General features: G+C 42.5%; 1 protein-coding gene across 2 annotated transcripts in view; it reads left to right on the forward strand.

The window, feature by feature from the left end:
* Positions 1-506: 506 nt before the first annotated feature.
* Positions 507-20651, forward strand: part of LOC113010984 (protein FAM151A) — a 509869-nt gene continuing 489724 nt past the window's right edge. The window contains exons 1-9 of one of the 2 annotated variants that reach the window (XM_026150329.1): positions 507-820; positions 2077-2352; positions 2608-2709; positions 3387-3465; positions 4669-4870; positions 5025-6825; positions 10046-10219; positions 11219-11392; positions 20166-20339. In XM_026150329.1, the coding sequence (XP_026006114.1) occupies positions 2234-2352; positions 2608-2709; positions 3387-3465; positions 4669-4870; positions 5025-6825; positions 10046-10219; positions 11219-11392; positions 20166-20339 (2825 nt within the window). In that variant the 5' untranslated portion in view covers positions 507-820; positions 2077-2233. Of the gene's footprint in view, positions 821-2076; positions 2353-2607; positions 2710-3386; positions 3466-4668; positions 4871-5024; positions 6826-10045; positions 10220-11218; positions 11393-20165; positions 20340-20651 lie in introns of those variants that run through there. The other variant, XM_026150330.1, reaches the window with a different exon arrangement.

Here is a 20651-nt window from a genome sequence, read left to right on the forward strand (position 1 = left end):
CTATGGTAGTGCTAAACCACTACGGGTGTAATATACTTTTGGCCACTACGGTCTTCCGGCGCTGTTGCGAGTTTGAGATGCGGCGGCACTTTTAAAAAATCTCCTCTTTTACGTTTCGGGAGAGAAAATAAGTAACTCAACGCTCGCAACACATCCCAACGCTCCTCATTCATTGATCAAAGGTAAGAAACGTCGTTTGAAATAAGAGTAAACCAACAGAATACATTTACAGGTGTATATTACAGGTAATAGGTGTGTTGCGATTGCATTTACGAAGCATCCATCGGTCAGTGGTTACACTGAAATCATGCAGTTTGTGCTTTGACCTCCAGAGGGCGACAAATCAGCACAGACAGAGAGCTCCATTCAAACTTTGCTGCCATCAGGAATAATTCTTAAAATATAATCATCAGTGTTTGAGCAGTTCTGATATCAGGGACAATCTAGACATGTGTGACAATACTGAACGTGTCACATGACACACCTTAAACATCATGTGATCCACTCTCAGTCTGCACTTTCATTCATGACTTCAACAGGTTGAAATGAGCTTTGAACAAACATCAGTTCAGTGCTGAAATATTCAAACGCTGCAGGAAGAAGAACAACAAAGTGATGACAGATGTTTGTGCTTCAAACTGGAAAACCAGCAGAAATAAATCACAGCCTGCCAGAGGTTTAGGAGTTTCTGAGGTGCACCTGAACGCAGCATAGTGTTTCAAAGCCCCTGATTGTCTTCAAACGCCGCATTAGGCTGAAAGTTTACTTTCACTTCCTGAACTTCGTGGAGTGGCGCTTGTTGTTGGTGTGTGAAGAAACTGTAAGTTTGCTTTGTTTCCTCCTTTAACAGTTTGTCTTTAGGAACTTTACTGTTTGTTCAGCTCATGTTTGAGTTCTTCACACAACAAACTGTGTGTGTTTGTATTAAAGTCAGTGTGTAATGTTTCCTGGCTAACATCAGCTGTGTGCAGCTTAGTTCAGCACAAATCTGCCGCTCCATAGTTCACGGTAACGGACTCACAGCTGGACCAACGAGGCCGAGTGTGTCCGCCACTCTGAGCTACGTTCGTGTTTGTGTGCTTGTAGTTTGTACTTTGTGAGTTCACTCAGAGGACGCAGCGTACGTGATGACGTCACAGCCCTTTACCTCCTTTACTGTCACTGTGATTAATATTTACACACCACACGAGACACCTGACAGCATGCTAACGCTAAGCTAAAGCTAAGCTAACGCTAAGCTAGCCAAGAACCCAGAGTGATGTTAAAGCTGAGTAAACACTGACCCCAGACCAGCACCGTGATAAAGTGAGCTGCTGCTGCTGAACCTGAACAGGTAACAAAGTGATGAGCAGTCAGGCTGCAGGTTTCTACCTGTTCATGTTTCCACAGTAGAATCACTTTGAAGTGTCTTTGTGCTGTTTCATCTTTGATTTGTGTTCATAAACACTCAGAGAAACATCACGTGACCTCATCAGGATCTGTGTTGGTGTGTGGGGCTGTACCTCAGCTTTAGATTATGGTGATTATGAGACAGTGTTTCAGCTCATTTTACACAGTAACATGAAAGTACTGTTATGAGGAGTAATGACGTAACATACTCCATTACTTTTAATTAAAGTGTTCTGTGTAATATGTGTAATAATGACTTGTTTGAGTAACTTCATCTCTGTCAATAACAACATTCATACGTGGAATAAAACCACATCAGTGGATCATTGCTGGAGCTGCCTGGACTTCAGTCTTCAGCATCTCAACCAACAGCATCGACATGCTGCTCCAGATGTCTGTGCTCCAGATGTCTGTGCTCCAGATGTCTGTGCTCCAGATGTCTGTGCTCCAGATGTCTGTGCTCCAGATGTTTGTGCTCAAGTGATCAGACTCACAGTTTCATCCTTGAAATAAGTGTTTATATTGTTGACCCACCATTGATCATGATCAGTGGTGGGTCAGCGACATGCTTTCTTTCCCTCTCAGGTTTAAATATCTGGGACTCTCCACCGTTTGGTTTTAAAACTGAAGAAGCTTCTTGGATGAAACGTCTTCCAGAAACTTAAAGACGTCTCTTTTCTTTCCAAGCTCCTTAGATCACATGACCTGGATGACTGAACCTACAGACATATTGACCTGGTTTCTAGGTCACATGACAGGTCAGAGGTCAGCGACTGTAACTCGGTTACTCCTGTTAATGTGAACTCACTGAGTGTTTGTGGTTTACCTCTCAGACTGACTGAAGATGATGATGGAGGAAGAGGAGGACAGAGCAGAGTCTGCAGGGTCCAGCTGTCCGTCTGTGAGGAGTGACGGGTCCAAAGGTCAAAATCCAGGCTTCAGTGGTGAACCTGGAGCAACGAGGTCAGAGAGCTGAACTCACTGAGTAACAGAAATAATTCTGCACTGACATTATAATCAGTGTTGACTCTGGTTGATTGTCTGACTGTGTTTGTGAGCTGAGAGGAAATGAAAATGAGTTTGTAACAAAAATCAGTTTTGTCCAGTTTTCCTGTAAAAAGCTGAACTCTAATCTAAGAGGATGTTACTGACAGGAAACAGCTGCATTATCTGCAGTCTGTGTGATCACAGCTGCTTCAATCATGTTTGTGTCTGCAGAGGTCAGAGGTCACAGTCTGCAGGGTCCAGCTGTCCGTCTGTGAGGAGTGACCGGTCCAAAGGTCGACCTCCACACTTCAGTGGTGAACCTGGAGCAACGAGGTCAGAGAGCTGTGATGACTCCTTTACATGTTTGTGTTTCCTGGATAAATATGACCTGAAACATCCTCAGATTGTTACAAAGATTCATTAAAAAGAAAACAATGAAAGAGAAAAGATCCAAATGTTCGACTTGGTCATTTGCTGTTTGAGGACAGTGATGCTCATATCTGTGGGGAAAGTGTGACCTGAGTGGGTTCATGTTTGTCTTTAAAGAACAGCTCTGATGCTCTTTGTGTCTGATCTGTTAAACAGTCTGAGAGGTCACACAGAGACCCAGCAGCTAAAGCCTGGATCATACTGGCTGCTGTTACTCCATCAGGACAACACTGAACCACAGTGCTGTTCATGGAAATCAGTGCAGCTTTACACTGTATCACCAAAGTACTGACTCGTCTGCCTTCACACACATGTAAACTTGAGTGACATCATATTCTGAGTCCACAGCATTTAATATGATGTCAGCCAAGAGTTCAACATATAACAGCTTAAACTGTTCTGAAAAGGTTTTTTCACAGGTTAAAAAGTGTTTACGGGATTTTTAACAGTTCTTTCAGAAGCACATACGTGAGGTCAGACACAGGGAAGCAGCAACACTGACTGAACACAGCTTTTAGAGGCTAAATTCACATTTTAATAATGAAAGTGGCTTCATGTGTGTGTCCATGGTTCATCCACAGAGTGGAGCAGCAGAGCTCAGAGGGTCCCAGTGGTCAGTCTGCCCAGCAGCATCAAACACAGCTGGACTCCATGTTTATGGTCTGTACATGTACAACAACTACTTTATTATTAATATTAATACATTTGTTTATAGGTCCCTTTCAGAACACCAAGGACTCTGTGGACTAAATGACCAAAAGAAACAAACTTTGAAATCAGACGGTGCAAATGTGATCACAGGGAAACGTTTTAAACATCGAGGCTTTAAACAGAAACCAAAGTGAAACAGTTTGTAGTCGAGATCAGTGGGAATGAAGCTGAATAACTGTTTCTTCAATAACTCTGAGAAATAAATGACAAATATGATGGAAATTAGCAGCATTAGCACTTACTAATGATGTGAGTCAACACTCTGCTGTATTCAGACGACCACATTAGGTGGTGTAATGGAAACCAGTGGATCCAGTCCAGTCGTGGCGACCTGTGGCGAGTCGATCTGAGCAGCTACTAATGGAAACGGGGCCATAGATGTGTTTGTGCTTAATAACAGTGAATCACAGGATTTTTACATTACAGTTAAAATCTCATGTTGTTTGTTAAAGTGTGCAGTTCAGGGTGTGTTACTAAAACTGTGGTTTGCTCACTTTCCAAAGACCCAGCCCCCATAAAAAGCAGCCAATCAGCTCTAAGAGTTACACACACGTGTAAACCAGAGCAGCAAATCAGGTCCAAATGTGTTGTTCACAGTGAGTGGATCATCAGTGTGCTGCTATGTTAACATCCTGCAGCAGGATGTGTTTGGTCAGCTGGTTCACATTTCCTCAGGACCTTCTTGATGTGATGTTCTTCTGCCTCCCTGGCTGCTGTGTCTGTGGGGATGGCGTTCGCTCTGTGTTGTAGCGTCCTGATGACGCCCAGTTTGTGCTCCAGTGGATGATGAGAGTCAAACCTTAAATACTGATCTGTATGTGTAAACAGAGTGAACCTTTAAGACCAGCTGTCTGTATGATCAACTCTGTCACCTATAACATCGCCAAGTTTCTGGCTTCGATCATCAACCTGTTGGTAGTTCAGCTCTGAACACCAGTGAAATGTTTCTCCCACTGAAATCGCTGCATTCATATGAACAGAATCAGCGTTTTGGGACCGTGGAGTTGTGGAGAAATTCTCAGTTAATCAGATAAAGTCAAACTTATAATTGGTGAGGAGATCGTGGATGATATGCTTCTTGATGGTAAAGAAGTGGATGTTGTGTGGACTGAAGTTCAGAGTGGTGGGTCATTCATAAATATTCTGTTCCAGCTGCTGGAGGACAACATCATCACGTTTGTGAAGAACGAGCTGAAGAAGATCCAGAAGGCTCTGAATCCAAATAAGCCCCAGTGCTTGGAGTTTCAGAGGGAGGATGATGAGCAGAGGAGCAGCAGAGAGGCATTTGTGAAGATCACAGTGGACTTCCTGAGGAGAATGAAGCAGGAGGAGCTGGCTGACCGTCTGCAGAGACGTAAGAGGATTTCTTACTTAAGGTTTTAAGCTGTTAGATAAATGAGACACTCATGACACCAGTGTGTTCAGTCATTTCTCAGTGGGTCAGAAATTGTCGTCAGCGATTTGTAAAATATGATTGTTGAAGTTGTATTTTTATTATTATTATTCAGAACTTCAAGCTCCAGTTTGTCATCGTAACCTTAAATCCACCCTGAAGAAGAAGTTCCAGTGTGTGTTTGAGGGCATCGCTAAAGCAGGAAACCCAACCCTCCTGAATCAGATCTACACAGAGCTCTACATCACAGAGGGAGGGACTGCAGAGGTCAATGATGAACATGAGGTCAGACAGATTGAAACAGCATCCAGGAAACCAGACAGACCAGAAACAACCATCAGACAAGAAGACATCTTTAAAGCCTCACCTGGAAGAGATGAACCAATCAGAACAGTGCTGACAAAGGGAGTGGCTGGCATTGGGAAAACAGTCTTAACACAGAAATACAGCCTGGACTGGGCTGAAGACAAAGCCAACCAGGACATCCAGTTCATATTTCCATTCACTTTCAGAGAGCTGAATGTGCTGAGGAAGAAAAAGTTCAGCTTGGTGGGACTTGTTCATCACTTCTTTACTGAAACCAAAGAAGCAGGAATCTGCAGCTTTGAAGACTTCCAGGTTGTGTTCATCTTTGATGGTCTGGATGAGTGTCGACTTCCTCTGGACTTCCACAAAACTACAATCCTAACTGACCCTAGAAAGTCCACCTCAGTGGATGTGCTGCTGATAAACCTCATCAGGGGGAAACTGCTTCCCTCTGCTCGCCTCTGGATAACCACACGACCTGCAGCAGCCAATCAGATCCCTCCTGATTGTGTTGACATGGTGACAGAGGTCAGAGGGTTCACTGACCCACAGAAGAAGAAGTACTTCAGGAAGAGATTCAGAGATAAGAAGCAGGCCAGCAGGATCATCTCCCACATCAAGACTTCACGAAGCCTCCACATCATGTGCCACATCCCAGTCTTCTGCTGGATCACTGCTACAGTTCTGGAGGATGTGCTGGAAACCAGACAGGGAGGACAGCTGCCCAAGACCCTGACTGAGATGTATACCCACTTCCTGGTGGTTCAGGCCAAAGTGAAGAAGGTCAAGTATGATGGAGGAGCTGAGACAGATCCACACTGGAGTCCAGAGAGCAGGACGATGATGGAGTCTCTGGGAAAACTGGCTTTTGATCAGCTGCAGAAAGGAAACCTGATCTTCTATGAATCAGACCTGACAGAGTGTGGCATCAATATCAGAGCAGCCTCAGTGTACTCAGGAGTGTTCACACAGATCTTTAAAGAGGAGAGAGGACTGTACCAGGACAAGGTGTTCTGCTTCATCCATCTGAGTGTTCAGGAGTTTCTGGCTGCTCTTCATGTCCATCTGACCTTCATCAACTCTGGACTCAATCTGCTCGAAGAACAACAAACAACCTCTACATGGTCTAAACTATTTAACAAACTAAAACTTCAATCTCTCCACCAGAGTGCTGTGGACAAGGCCTTACAGAGTCCAAATGGACACCTGGACTTGTTCCTCCGCTTCCTCCTGGGTCTTTCACTGCAGGCCAATCAGACTCTCCTACGGGGTCTGCTGACACAGACAGGAAGTAGCTCACAGACCAATCAGGAAACAGTCCAGTACATCAAGGAGAAGCTCAGTGAGAATCTGTCTGCAGAGAAAAGCATCAATCTGATCCACTGTCTGAATGAACTGAATGATCGTTCTCTAGTGGAGGAGATCCAACAGTCCCTGAGATCAGGACGTCTCTCCACAGGTAAACTGTCTCCTGCTCAGTGGTCAGCTCTGGTCTTCATCTTACTGTCATCAGAAGAAGATCTGGATGTGTTTGACCTGCAGAAATACTCTGCTTCAGAGGAGGCTCTGCTGAGGCTGCTGCCAGTGGTCAAAGCCTCCAACAAAGCTCTGTGAGTAAACATGTGATCAGGCTTTATTTATAACATAAACAGTGTAATGTGTGATGGACCCTTAAAAACTTAAACATATTTATTTACATGATCATCAGCACTAAATACAGTATATTATAGTTAATGTTTGATAGCAGCAGTAAATGTCAGAGTGTCTTAAACATATCTGGGTGTCAGCTTTTATCAAAGTCACGTCCAGAATCATCCTGTAAGTAAATTTCTTTATACAGCAGCTTTCACAGGTCAAAAACCACAAAGTGCTTTACAATAGAAACAGGCAATAAAAACACAGAAGATAAAAACATTAAACAGCAAACACTGAACATCATACAGCCTAAAACTAGTTAAAGGCCACTCTGAATACTAGAGTCTGAATAAATGAGTTAGTGGGACCAGTAAAAGCCTTTGACTGGAAGATCTCAGATGTGAGAAGAGCTGTAGGATTGTAGAAAGTCAGAAACATAAACTGGGACTAAAAGTAAGGACTAAAACTTTAAATAACGCCTAAAATGAACTGGTTACCAGTGTGAAGAGATTAAACTGGAGTAATGTCCAGTCTAATGTGCTGGTTAAAAGCCTCGCAGCATGATTCTGTACTGACTGAAGACGTTCAAAGACTGTGATGGAGCCGTAGGTGATCAACTCCCTCATTGCTCCTCTGGTCTTATTGCTCTGCATCAGTGCACTGCTCAGCTGAAGATGAGTTCACTTCTATATGTTACAATCTGCCTCACCAGTACAGCTCCAAGGATCTGCAGCTGCTGAATCAATTATATTCCTCGTGTTTCTTCTGGCTTCCTGTTGTTAGATCTGCATGCTTGATTGTTTTTCAATCTCTCCAATGTCGTGCACTTTGATTTCCGACTGTACACAGTCTGTGAACCATGACAATTTGTGACAGAATGCAATGATCAGTGAGGACCCGGAGGACACTGACATTTACACTGTGCAGAATGAGACTTGAGACTTTATCTCACTGCTTTGTGGACAACTGATGGAAGGACTAATCACTATATCTGCTTTAATTGAACGAATTTCCATTTCACTGGTTCAGTCTCCCAGAATCTCTCAATCATACCTTGACCTTTTCCTAGAGTAACTAACCCTCACTCACCAGGATATGAGCCAGCCTTCCCTCTCATTGCTACATACTTACAGTCTTGCCTATCACCTAGGGCTGCACGATTAATCATTAGAAAAACGCGATCTCGATTCATACTTGTGTGCGATCTCATTTCCAAATGACAACGATTTAAAAAAAAAAAAAAAAAAAAACGACGATTGTACCGCATTTTGATCCGGGACGTAATCTGCATGAAAACAAGCGCTCACTCTTCCTGCTCAACAAATGACAAGGGCGGAGCCTTATACCACGTGATACAGAAGCTGTGCCGTGTGATGCTAAAATTAGCGGGAAAAACAACGGAGAGCACGTCAGGGATGACGAGAAAGTGACAGGAGAAAATCCGTCCCGGTCAACCACCCAAACATCAATAACGGGAACCTTATACAGCGCTTCCCTATACCCGTCGAACTCGCGCAGGCACAAAGAAACTACGGAGGCTATCACTTATCACCTGACCAAAGATATGGCTCCATCAACACTGTGCAAAACGAGGGATTTAGGAAAACGATCAACACCCTAGACAAACGCTACACAGTGCCGTCCCGCAACTATTTTTCTATTGTTGCACTACCTGCTCTGTACACGCAGCGTCGAGCAACGGTGGAGACGGAATTTCAAGCAGGACAACATTTTGTTGTTTTTATGTTTATTTATTGTTTTTATGTTCAGTCTCAACTGTTACGAAGTTGATGTGCAGTTAATAAGTGCAATAAATAGGGATGGGTATCGTTTAGGTTTTATCCGATACCGGTGCCAAACCGGTACTTTTGAAACGGTGCCGGTGCTCAAATGGTGCTTAAAGAATGGAGAACACAAACTTTGTCCAAAAACCTCTCGTGCTCAGCTGTTTTTTTTGTAAAAAGATAACAATGTGTGCCTTTCCTGCAGCTATGGGGCATATATGGTATCACTCTTGACTGGAAGCAGTGCTTAAACAATGGAAAAAACACAAACTTTGTCCAAAAACCTCTCATGTTTAACTGTTTTCCACTTTTTCTTTGGTCATTTTAGCCTTTTTGGCCAGGGTGAAGGGAGTATCTGCCATCAAACAAGAAGACAGCCGCATGTAGCTATGATGATGTTTGCTAGTTCACCTTACATGCATTAATGTAATAACGTGGTTAGCCTACTCAACGTAAATTACACACGAACAACATTAAGCTCCTCACGCAGAGAAGAACGGCTGCTGCTGCATCATCATCCTCATCATTTCTGCTACACTGGCAGGGCTAGGGGCCAGGACTCTCCTCTTCGGGTTTTTGGGGGATGTTCTAACTCCGGGTCGATAACAGGCACCACACCCGCAGTAGATGCGCTCGGTGTGAGGTCTCGCAGCAAGCTATCAAATACGGCGCATTTCTTGGCTTTTAAAAAAAACGCTATGCGTCGCCAGGTGTTTCATCGGATTCGAGGTGTTACCTCCTTTGACAGTATCACAGTATCAGCTTAAAGCACTTGTTGCTGCTGAGTTTGCATCTTTTGCTGTGAAGTACAGCCAGACTTTTGACCGCTTCGCCTTGGACATTTTTAATCTGTAGCTCTGCTCTAAAAGAACGTACGTACCCGGCCCCGCCTACTATCCTCGGAAACGTAAAATGATTGGCTAGAAGTGTATCACAGCTCAGGAAAAAAAAGCACCGAAATAAAGCACCGAAATGTGCGCTGCTTTTCGGTCTGGTTACTACCGTTTATGTCAGAACCGGTGCCATCATGGCACCGGACACCGGTACCCATCCCTAGCAATAAATATTTATACTGGAAAAGAAAATCGTGAGAGAATCGTGATCTCAATTCTAAGCCAAAAAATCGTGATTCTCATTTTATGCAAAATCGTGCAGCCCTACTGTCACCTGTTCACAGAATGAGTCATCACTTGTTTTTGTTTAGCATTTAATGAACAAGTTCCAGGTCTTTATATTTACACAGGGAACATTTTTAAACTAAAACGTTTTTTAGCCATAAATAGTAATGCACACTGACATTTGTCTTTCTTTCAAAGGTTCAACACAAGAAGTGATTTAAATTAATCACAAACAGTTTGTTATCAAATGACAATTTTTCAGATTATGTCTTTATTTTGTTTTTGTCTTTTAGGCTGAGTGTCCCTGATCTCTCTGAAAGAGGGTATGAAGCTCTGTCCTCAGTTCTCAGCTCCCAGTCTTCTACACTGAGAGAGCTGGACTTAAGTAACAACAACCTGCAGGATCCAGCAGTGGAGTTTCTTTCTGCAGGACTGAGAAGTCCAGACTGTAAACTGAATACTCTGAGGTGAGATCAAGTTATGTTGTGCTTTTCATCAATTGACAGAATTAACCAATAAGAAGCCACTAAATGGGGAAAAAAGTCAGTTAAACTTCTGTAATAGTTTTATGTTAGTGTCATCTCTTAGTGTTGACTAGGGCTGCACGATTTTGCATAAAATGAGAATCACGATTTTTTGGCTTAGAATTGAGATCACGATTCTCTCACGATTCTCTTTTCCAGTATAAATATTTATTGCACTTATTAACTGCACATCAACTTCGTAACAGTTGAGACTGAACATAAAAACAATAAATAAACATAAAAACAACAAAATGTTGTCCTGCTTGAAATTCCGTCTCCACCGTTGCTCGACGCTGCGTGTACAGAGCAGGTAGTGCAACAATAGAAAAATAGTTGCGGGACGGCACTGTGTAGCGTTTGTCTAGGGTGTTGATCGTTTTCCTAAATCCCTCGTTTTGCACAGTGTTGATGGAGCCATATCTTTGGTCAGGTGATAAGTGATAGCCTCCGTAGTTTCTTTGTGCCTGCGGGAGTTCGACGGGTATAGGGAAGCGCTGTATAAGGTTCCCGTTATTGGTGTTTGGGTGGTTGACTGGGACGGATTTTCTCCTGTCACTTTCTCGTCATCCCTGACGTGCTCTCCGTTGTTTTTCCCTGCTAATTTTAGCATCACACGGCAGCTTCTGTATCACGTGGTATAAGGCTCCGCCCTTATCATTTGTTGAGCAGGAAGAGTGAGCGCTTGTTTTCATGCAGAGTACGTCCCGGATCAAAATGCGGTACAATCGTCGTCTTTTTTTTTTTTTAAATCGTTGTCATTTGGAAATGAGATCGCACACAAGTATGAATCGAGATCGCGATTTTCTAACGATTAATTGTGCAGCCCTAGTGTTGACCTAGTGTTGCAATAAACAGGATTTATTGCAAAAAATCTAAAAACTCTTTAGTGCACCCTCATTACAATTTAATAACAGTGTTTAATGTTTATGTGTCATTTTTCAGACTGAGTCACTGTAAGCTCTCAGAGAGAGGCTATGAAGCGCTGTCCTCAGCTCTCAGCTCCCAGTCCTCTAGTCTGAGACAGCTGGACCTGAGTAACTCTGACCTGCAGGATTCAGGAGTGAAGTTTCTGTCTGCTGGAGTGAAGAGTCCACGCTGTAAAATGGAAACTCTCAGGTCAGGATTTAAAATGTTCCACCGATGATCATGTTAAACCTGATTTCTATTACTGCATAAACAGTCAATTGATTTGAAAAAAAGTCTTAATGTAGAAATTAGCGTCTGGGATTTTTAGTGATATTTGTTCACTTTCTGTCTTTCATTTGCAATGAAATGTCCCATCTGCTCCTCTGAGTCCAAATTCTTTATTTTAGCAGTGCTTCATCCACCAAACCTTCTAGTTCGATTCCTGTATTCTGAAGGTTTTTACAGAGCTGTTTGTTCAGATATCAGAATTTGATTTTCAGAAAATTTTAGTAATAAAAATATGATCAATTGATTATTTCTGACTGAAAAGATGAAATATATATTTGGTCATAGTGATATGACTCATTGCCTCACTTAAACATAAAATGTAAACAAAAATTCAAAACAATAGATTAATACAAAACAGAATTTGACTGCTGAGCTTAAAGTGAGCTTGAATGTTATTCACTTCCCGTTTTATTTTGGTAGTTATCGTCTCTGGTTTTTACTTTTACTTCCTCCCCCGACATTGTCTACATTAGTTTCAGCTGTAGAAGATTTATTGACTGTTTGATTTGTCACTTTTTTTAAAACTATAATTGTTGACTTATAAACTATTGCTAAAATGTATTTTTATTAAAATACCAAATAATTTATTACTTTATCATCTAATTAGATTATAATTCTGTAAATAGGGGAGATAGTGTGGTCTATGTGGGTTGTCTTCAGGTACTCTTCCTCCCACAGTCCAAGAACATGCATGCAAGGTTAACTGGAGATGTGTGATTGTGAGCATAAATTGTCTGTCTCTGTGTTTACCTGGCTACATCACCATGGTTACTGATGCTGAACCAATAACCTGGTCTGGATCAGGTTATGTTCAGAGTTTTTGTTTAAAATCAACTGAAGTGCCTCGTTTTCACTGATTCTTTCATTTACAGGAAGCTTTAAGTGTGATATAGAGTCAGTTAGGGTTGCAAAGGGGTGGAAAATTTCCGGTAAATTTCCAAAAAGTTTCTGGTAAATTTCCATGGTAAGTTAAGCTTGGGAATTTTGGAAATATTCCATATTGGAAACTTTCCATGGAAATAATGGGAATTATGGAAATTAATGGGAATTTAGGAGAACTAACTGGGAATATATTATTTCCAAGCATAAATATAAACAGAAATCATAAGAAAACCTCCATGCAAAATGTTTTCAACAGATATTTCAACAGATTTATTTGTAAGTACAGTAGAATAGAACACGTTTTAATAACTTGTTTCATGGATGAATAAAAACAGAAATGTTGAGTTCAATATTACCATCCCCTAACCCCGCTCATTCAAAAATGCCCCCTGTCCAAAAATCTCCACAAAGTCCCATTCAAAAGGTTAAATGAAAAATGCCACTTATCCTCCAAAACGTCCCATTAAACATGCAAATCTTCCTTCAAGCAATCCTCTTTTCTCATTTTTGCTCAGTCAATAGGACTCTTCCTGGACCTCATCATCATCCAACAACATGTCCACTTCCTCAGCATCCAACTCTGAGTCTTCCTCTTCAGTGTCACTTTCCAGCCTTGTTGAGGATGGCTCTGTGTCAGGTTCAAAGAGCCGTAGGTTTGCCCGAATGCCGACCAGCTTTTCCACTCTCACATTTGTGAGCCTGTTGCGAACCTTTGTGTGGGTGTTGCCAAACAGTGACCAGTTGCGCTCGGAGGCGGCTGATGATGGTGGGATTTGGAGGAGGATGGAGGCTACAGGTGCAAGGGCCTCAGATTCACATAGTCCCTTCCACCAGGTGGCTGCAGATATGTGCTGGCATGACTGCCATATTCCATCCCCTTTCCAAAGGCCTTGCTTTGTTCGATACTTTGCCAAACTGCCTAGAAGTTTGCCTTTATCGAGACCCAGGTGGTCAGACATGGCTGTAATGACCGCATAGGCACCGTTGATCTCTTCCCCAGAAAGTATGCCCTTGTCATATTTGGGGTCCAGCATGTATGCTGTTGCATGCACTGGCTGCATGAAGCCAGTGCATGCTCCCTCTGCTGTTCCAATGACTTGACCACAGCCGTTTCCTCTGCTTTCAGTAGTAGGGAAGTGGGCAGAATTGTCTGGATTTCTTCTTTGAGTTCTGCAAAAAGGCACTGGACATCTGACAAGATGGCACCATCCCCCTCTATCTTCGCTATTGCTGCTGCAATAGGTTTGAGGATTTTCCTGCTGCTAGATACTCTTTCCCAGAACACATCATCCAAGATGACCTTCTTGATGTCACTGTCGATGCCTACAGACTGGGATATGGCCATCTCTTGCAGAGACTCCTTTCCCTCCAGAAGGCTGTCAAACATGATAACAACACCACCCCATCGCGTTATGCTGGGAAGCTTCAGTGTAGTACTCTTGTTCTTTTCCTTTTGCTTTGACAGAAATGTAGCGGAAGTTACTTGTTTGCCTTTAACATATTTCAGAACTTGCTTCACTCTCTTATTCAGAGTGTCCATTGTTTTTAGTGCCATTATGTCTTTTAGGAGAAGATTTAGTGTATGGGCTGCACAGCCAATAGTAGTTATATGTGGGTAGGTCTCCTCCACATGTGCTCAGGCAACCTTCATGTTGGCTGCGTTGTCAGTGACCAGTGCAAAAACTTTATCTGGTCCAAGGTCATTGATGATCACTTTTAGCTCATCTGCAATGTATTGGCCTGTGTGTCCGTTTTCCTTTGTGTCTACACTCTTGTAGAACACAGGCTGAGGAGTGGTGATTATGTAGTTAATAATTCCTTGTCCCCTGATATTGGACCATCCATCAGTGATGACTGAAATACAGTCAGCTTGGTCAATGGTCTGTTTCACCTTTGCTTGAACTCGACTGAACTCTTCATCCAGTAGATGAGTAGACAATGCATGTCTGGTTGGGGGAATGTATGCTGGTCGGAGAACATTCAAAAATCTCTTCCAGTACACATTGGATGTCAGCATCAGGGGTGAGCCAGCTGCATAGATTGCACGAGCGAAACACTCATCTGCGTTTTTCTGGCTAGTGTCATCCATAAAATCAAAGAATCCTCCGATGCCAGAGGGACCAGGAGCTGATGAGTGGGTATCTGACTCTGATACAGCTGAAACAGATTCATTTTCCCCTTGAGTGGAACTCCTGGCTGCTGCATGTGTTGGGCCTTGAGGAATTTTTTTGCACTTTGCAATGTGCTGCTGCATTTTTGTGGCATTCTTCACGTACGTCTTATCACAATATTTACACATATATACAGGTTTCCCTTGCACATTAGCTGGTGTAAAATGTCTCCACACATCAGATAGCGCATGTGGCATTTTTCTGTAAAATAAAACAAGAGCTTGTAAAAATGCTAATGCAATGCAAGAGATCGTAATAATACAATTGCAATATGATAATAAACAGATATAAATAGTAAGGCTAGCTAAACAACTGGAATGATCTTCAAAACAAAACAGCCAAATGAGGAAGCTAGCATCTTCTTTATGTTATACTAGCTATGGCTTATTTAGCATCTAACAGATGCTAGCATTTTATTTAGCATCTTATCAGATTGCTATCTATAGGATTAATACATTTTATGTGATATTCACAATTTAAACATTTAATGAATATATTTTCCCATAATATCATCAAAACTTACCTCACTTGTTAAGTCCACAGGCTCAAATGTGTGCCTTCAATACTCTTTGTCCTTCAGGCTCAAAAGTGTGGTCCATGTGTACATGTGATGGAGGCATGCACAGTGCCAGTAGGTGGTCTCAATAGCCATGCAGCAAGCATGTGCTCTGTACATGTGATTAAGGAATGGCATGGATATTCAAGTGTATTTGAATTGCATTTGTTTGTTTTTGTCAATATTATGCTAAAATATACTTTGCTCAACTATATTTAAGTTCCCTAAGAAGAGCCAACCTTCAATTTTGAAAATTCCCAGTTTATTCCCATAAATTCCCGTTAATTCCCGTTTATTCCCATGGAAAGTTTCCATCTTTGAAAATTCCGGGAATTTTGCAACCCTAGAGTCAGTCATATCTGACTAATGTCAGTGAATGAGGCCGAGCTGTAAAGTCACAGCAGTCACACTGTATGTGTCTCATTGTCACTGGAGTTTAGACTCCATGCATCCAGCTGGTGCTGCAGAAAAAGTAGAAATGTTTCTGTTTGGTTCTAATGCTGAGTCTCTTTTACAAAGATAGCACTGCAGCTAATCCTGCTCATGTAGCCAGTTAGTAAAAACTCAAGTCACTGTCAGACACAGCAGACATTTATTGATAATCTCACTGTATGTGGTCTTTTAGCGCCTCCTAGTTGTGAACATGTGGAGTGGTGTTAGTCTGGGTGACGAGTGTAACTGTTGAGTGAGAAAGACTGTGGTCGTGTCCAAATTCATGGGCTGCTTCCTCCTGAGCACCCGGCCTTCGCGGTCTACGTGGGCCGGGTCCTCAGAAGGTCGGGTAGGCCGGAAGTAAACGGCCGTGAAATTGGACGGTCTAGCCTTCTGATTAGCGTCACTGCTGTCTCGGTGGAGTTTAATAAACTCGGCCGTCTGCTCCTTGCTATCTAAAATATAACAGGACACTGGTGTAAATTGTTGACCATCTCACACGTCTGTTTAATCAGTTTTCTGTTTGACGTTTATTCAGTTGTGTAAAAACCAAGGACGAACCCACCCGGGGGATTCATAGTTTTATTTTATCTAATCTGATAACTTTAATCTCAGCCAAACCGATTTACTCACGAACAAATAAAACACTGAAAAAGCCAAACAATGACATTTTTAGGTTGTCTAAGTGACTTATATATTACTTTTAACCTGATTAGCGAAAGTCTGCGGTGATCTGAAAATGATGTGCCGGGAGTTGTGCCGTTCTCGGCCGCATCAGTGACCCTCGAGCTCCCGGCTAGCTGTCGAGCTGGTGGGTAGCAGACGTCTCCGAAAACGTCGAAGCACTTTTGCAAATATGCGATATCTTGATAAACCGAGCAGATATTTGATGTTTACACAACTACTTTCTCGCCTGAAAATATGTTAAAAGTTTATTTTGTGACCCAGAAAGATTAATAAGAGTAAATTTAAATCTTAGTAGCGGTCGCCATTACCAGAAACTGGAGTTTGGCTGGGCCGCAATATGAATTCTGGGATATGGTGGGCCACGAAGGACACACCCGACCCATCCTTCAAATTCGGGGAAAAGGAGGACGCATTTGTCGGCTGCATTCGGAGGAGTCCACGAATTTGGACAGCCTTCGGCGCGTCGCTGTGACGTTATCGGTCTACAAATGCGGCTCAGGAGGAAGCAGCCCATGAATTTGGACACACCGAGCATGCGTGCTGGTAGCACCTTAGCCACAGCTTGAGTGTGGAGGAGAAGCTGAAAAAGAAGGTTTTCTAGTTTGTAAGGAGGAAAAAAACTGAGAGGAATAAGTTAAAGAGAGGCTGGAGAGTAACACAGAGCAGCAATGAATGCTGCTCACACAATTTAGACAGTTTAGCATTAAATGTTCGAGTGAGTTAGCTCCCAGCTAACTAGCAAACCAGCTAACTAGCAAACCAGCTAACTGCACCCACAAGCTGCGACTGCGTCTTTCTAACAAGAGCGTCAGACACTCAGACTGGTTTTCTTTGTGGATGATGATTTATTCTCACTGATCCTTCATGATGATGCTGCCATCCACCCACTGCTCCTAGCAGTGTTGCCAACTCCTCAGTAAGGAAAATTGCTATTGGCTGTCCTAAAAGTTGCTGGAAGTCGCTGAATGACGTCATCGCCTAATTTGGATAAATGGTCATGCTAATGTAATTGTAACGTACGTTGTAGGAGAGAAAAATAACATCGTGGAAGAGACATAGCGTGAGTAAAAAACGTCCTGGAATGCATTTAAATAAATAAATCATAGTTCTGTCTGTAACTATTACAACACTCTCACCACATTTGTTAACAATTCTCTCAACAAATGTGTTTCTCCTCGTTCTTTGTTATCCAGCTGAGACTTTGGGTATAAATGTGTCATAAACAGGAGAAAGCAGTGCAGGTTCAATGTAATCAAACCTCAGACTGAGTTCAAAATCATCACCTGTCCCTGATACCACGTCAGCACCAGAACCATGATGTGTTTACTCACATTTAAAAAGTTGGAGGTCAGTGTGAATGGACTGTTGTCATTGGTCTGAATGTGCCTCTATAAACATGTGCTCTTCATTATTGATGTTTTCCTAATGAACAGAAAATGAGACTTAATAAAATCCTCTGACTGTTGTTGGAGCAGGTTGGGTCCTGGGTTTGAGTCCCCCGCTGAACCACAGGGGCTTCTAGCTTTGTTTCACAGTGTATAGAACAACAAATAAAACCAAATCTCAAAAAAACCCATCAAACTTTGAGGGTTGAACCAAGGATGAGGAAGCAGACTCGGCCCCAAACAGCTGGATATATGGATGTTACCACAGCAACCACAGCAGTGTGCTCTCAGTATATTTAGTTGTATAAAGGTGTTTGTGGTGTGTTGCAGCTGAAGCAGCCTCATGTATGTTGACACAGGGAGAAAATAGTGTGAGGACACTGTTCACAGCAGTCACAGCTCGCTGCCTTCAACAGTCTCTTCCTTCCTTGTTTGGATGTCACTGATATCATCTTCTGCTCTCACACTGACCACCTGTTGGAGCTAACATGCTAACATGGAAGCCGCAGGTATGCCACCTGTGGCAGCTGAGGTCACGTGATCTGAGTGTTTGAACCACACGTTGGAGCAGCGTTTCCAAACATCTGCACTTCAGAAGCTCCAAAGTGTGGAAACGTCACTGTGGAGCATCCCAAGAGATTTTCTTGCCTCTGCAAAGCTAAGCTTGCAAACAGCACCATAGTTTGTCAATCCCAACCAATCAGAGCGCTCCTTATGTCACGTCACATGACGCGTGTGTTTACCTCTTTGATTAGCACCCAAAGAACTAAAGAAAGGCTAAAAGGACGTTCAGCCAATCAAATCCCTCCTAGGAACAGGAAGTCTAGAGAGGAAATGGAGCAGAGAAGGAGAATCACCAGTTTAAATGTCTGAGTTTTAAACTGGTGACCCTGTAAAGAGGCTTTTATTGACTCTGTTTTCTTTACAGCTTTTTTCACCATTTAAACTGTTTAATATCAGATTTAGAAATAACTTTTGGACAGTTGTTGTACATTTCCACTAAAATGTGACACAAATAATGACTTTCTGACTTTACTTTGGACTAATCTAACGACTCAGCCTAGCTATGTTGGACTTTGTGTGGAAGCAGCTCCCAGTTTGAGTTCAGGAGACAGACACCCTCTACTTTGAAGATCAGCTTCAAACTTTCCTTTTTGATAAAGCTTATAGTTCGAGCTGGATCAGGTGACCCTGAACCATCCCTTAGTTATGCTGCTATAGGCTCAGGCTGTTGATGATGCTCTGCTTTCTTCTCCACTCCCCTCTTTTCACTCCTGATGCTTTTATATGTCACGACTGCATGTCCTTAACTTTTGTGTCTCTCTGAGCTCATCTCTTCTCTTTCCCCTCACCCTGCAACCAGTCATGGTAGATTTTTTTGAAGCTGAGCTTTGTTCTCTTCAGTTGGGTGTCTTCCCTGCTGCCTTTAAAACGGCGGTGGTGAGGCCCCTTCTGAAGAAGAGCAATTTGGATTGTAATGATTTTAATAACTACAGACCTGTATCCAACTCACCATTTTTAAATAAAATCTTAGAAAAACTTGTTTTTACTCAGATTAATGATTTTCTCAATGATAGACAGATCCTGGAGATATTCCAGTCTGGATTTAGGGTGAACCACAGCACAGAGACTGCTCTCCTAAAGGTTTTAAATGATCTTAGATGTAACTGGGACGCCCAAAAGCTCTCAGTGCTGGTGCTGCTGGATCTAAGCGCAGCCTTTGATACAGTAGACCACGCTATTCTTTTAAACAGACTGAAACACATGGTGGGCCTCTCTGGTGCTGTACACAACTGGTTCACTTCCTATCTCTCTGACAGAACTTTTATGGTGAGTATGGATACATGCTCCTCTAAGATCCATAAAATGACATGTGGTGTGCCTCAAGGGTCGGTTCTAGGCCCTGTACTTTTTAATTTGTATATGTTGCCTCTCGGCAGTGTCATCAGGAGGCATGGAGTGAACTTCCACAGTTACGCTGATGACACGCAGCTATACATCTCCGTGTCTCCTGATGACACCAGACCAATGGATGCCCTTTTTAACTGTATCTTGGATATAAGATCTTGGATGGCAGAAAACTTTTTACAGCTTAACCAGGACAAAACTGAAGTTTTAATTGTTGGTCCTGAGGCTCAGAGAGAGAAACTCTTGTCTAAATTACAGGCATTTTCACTATGTCCTTCACTACAAGTGAAAAACCTGGGTGTTATTTTTGACTCTTTTAACCATGTAAAGCACTTTGTGCTATATCTTTGTATGAAAAGTGCTTTATAAATAAAGATTGATTGATAGATTCTCCTCCAGGAGCCTGTTTTCACTGGGAGGATCGTTGTGTCAAAGGGAGTTCTTCCTTCCCACCATCACCAAGTGCTGCACACAGTGGATTGTCTGGTTTTTGGGGCTTTCTCTCTAATATTGGAGGCCTTACACTGTTAAACAGCTTCAGACGACTGTTGTTGTCTGTTGGGAATTGTCACTTTTAAATAAAGTTACATTGAATGGATGTAAATGGATAGATGTTATTGTGACAAACAGAAAATGATCTTTAAAAGATAGATTGTTGTTTTGTGTGTCTGCAGTCTGTCAGGCTGTCTGATCACAGAGAAAGGCTGTACTTCTCTGGCCTCAGCTCTGAGCTCCAACCCCTCCCATCTGAGAAAGCTGGATCTGAGCTACAATCATCCAGGTGACTCAGGAATGAAGCTGTTGTCGTCTGGACTGAAGGATCCAGGCTGGAGACTGGACACTCTCAGGTATGGAGAGAATGTCTGATAGAGGAGGACAAGCTGGAAACATTTCCTGTGTCCTTCACTCACTTCCTGTTTGTTTCCTGCAGATGAGACATGAACAATCACACATGCAGGAATATTTTCAGGGACAGACACACTAGTCTAGCTGGATAGTACGTGGATATTTATGTAGGGGGTCTCCAAGGAGTCTGTTTGCAGGAACATTAATGATAACTGATAAGTCATGTTGAGAGTTTCATTAAAAGTAGACTTACAGTTAGGTCCATAAATATTTGGACAGAGACAACATTTTGTAACTTAAGTTTTTAAAAATCT

The sequence above is a fragment of the Astatotilapia calliptera genome, chromosome 18 (assembly GCF_900246225.1).
Source record: "Astatotilapia calliptera chromosome 18, fAstCal1.2, whole genome shotgun sequence".
In the NCBI taxonomy this organism is placed as follows: domain Eukaryota; kingdom Metazoa; phylum Chordata; class Actinopteri; order Cichliformes; family Cichlidae; genus Astatotilapia; species Astatotilapia calliptera.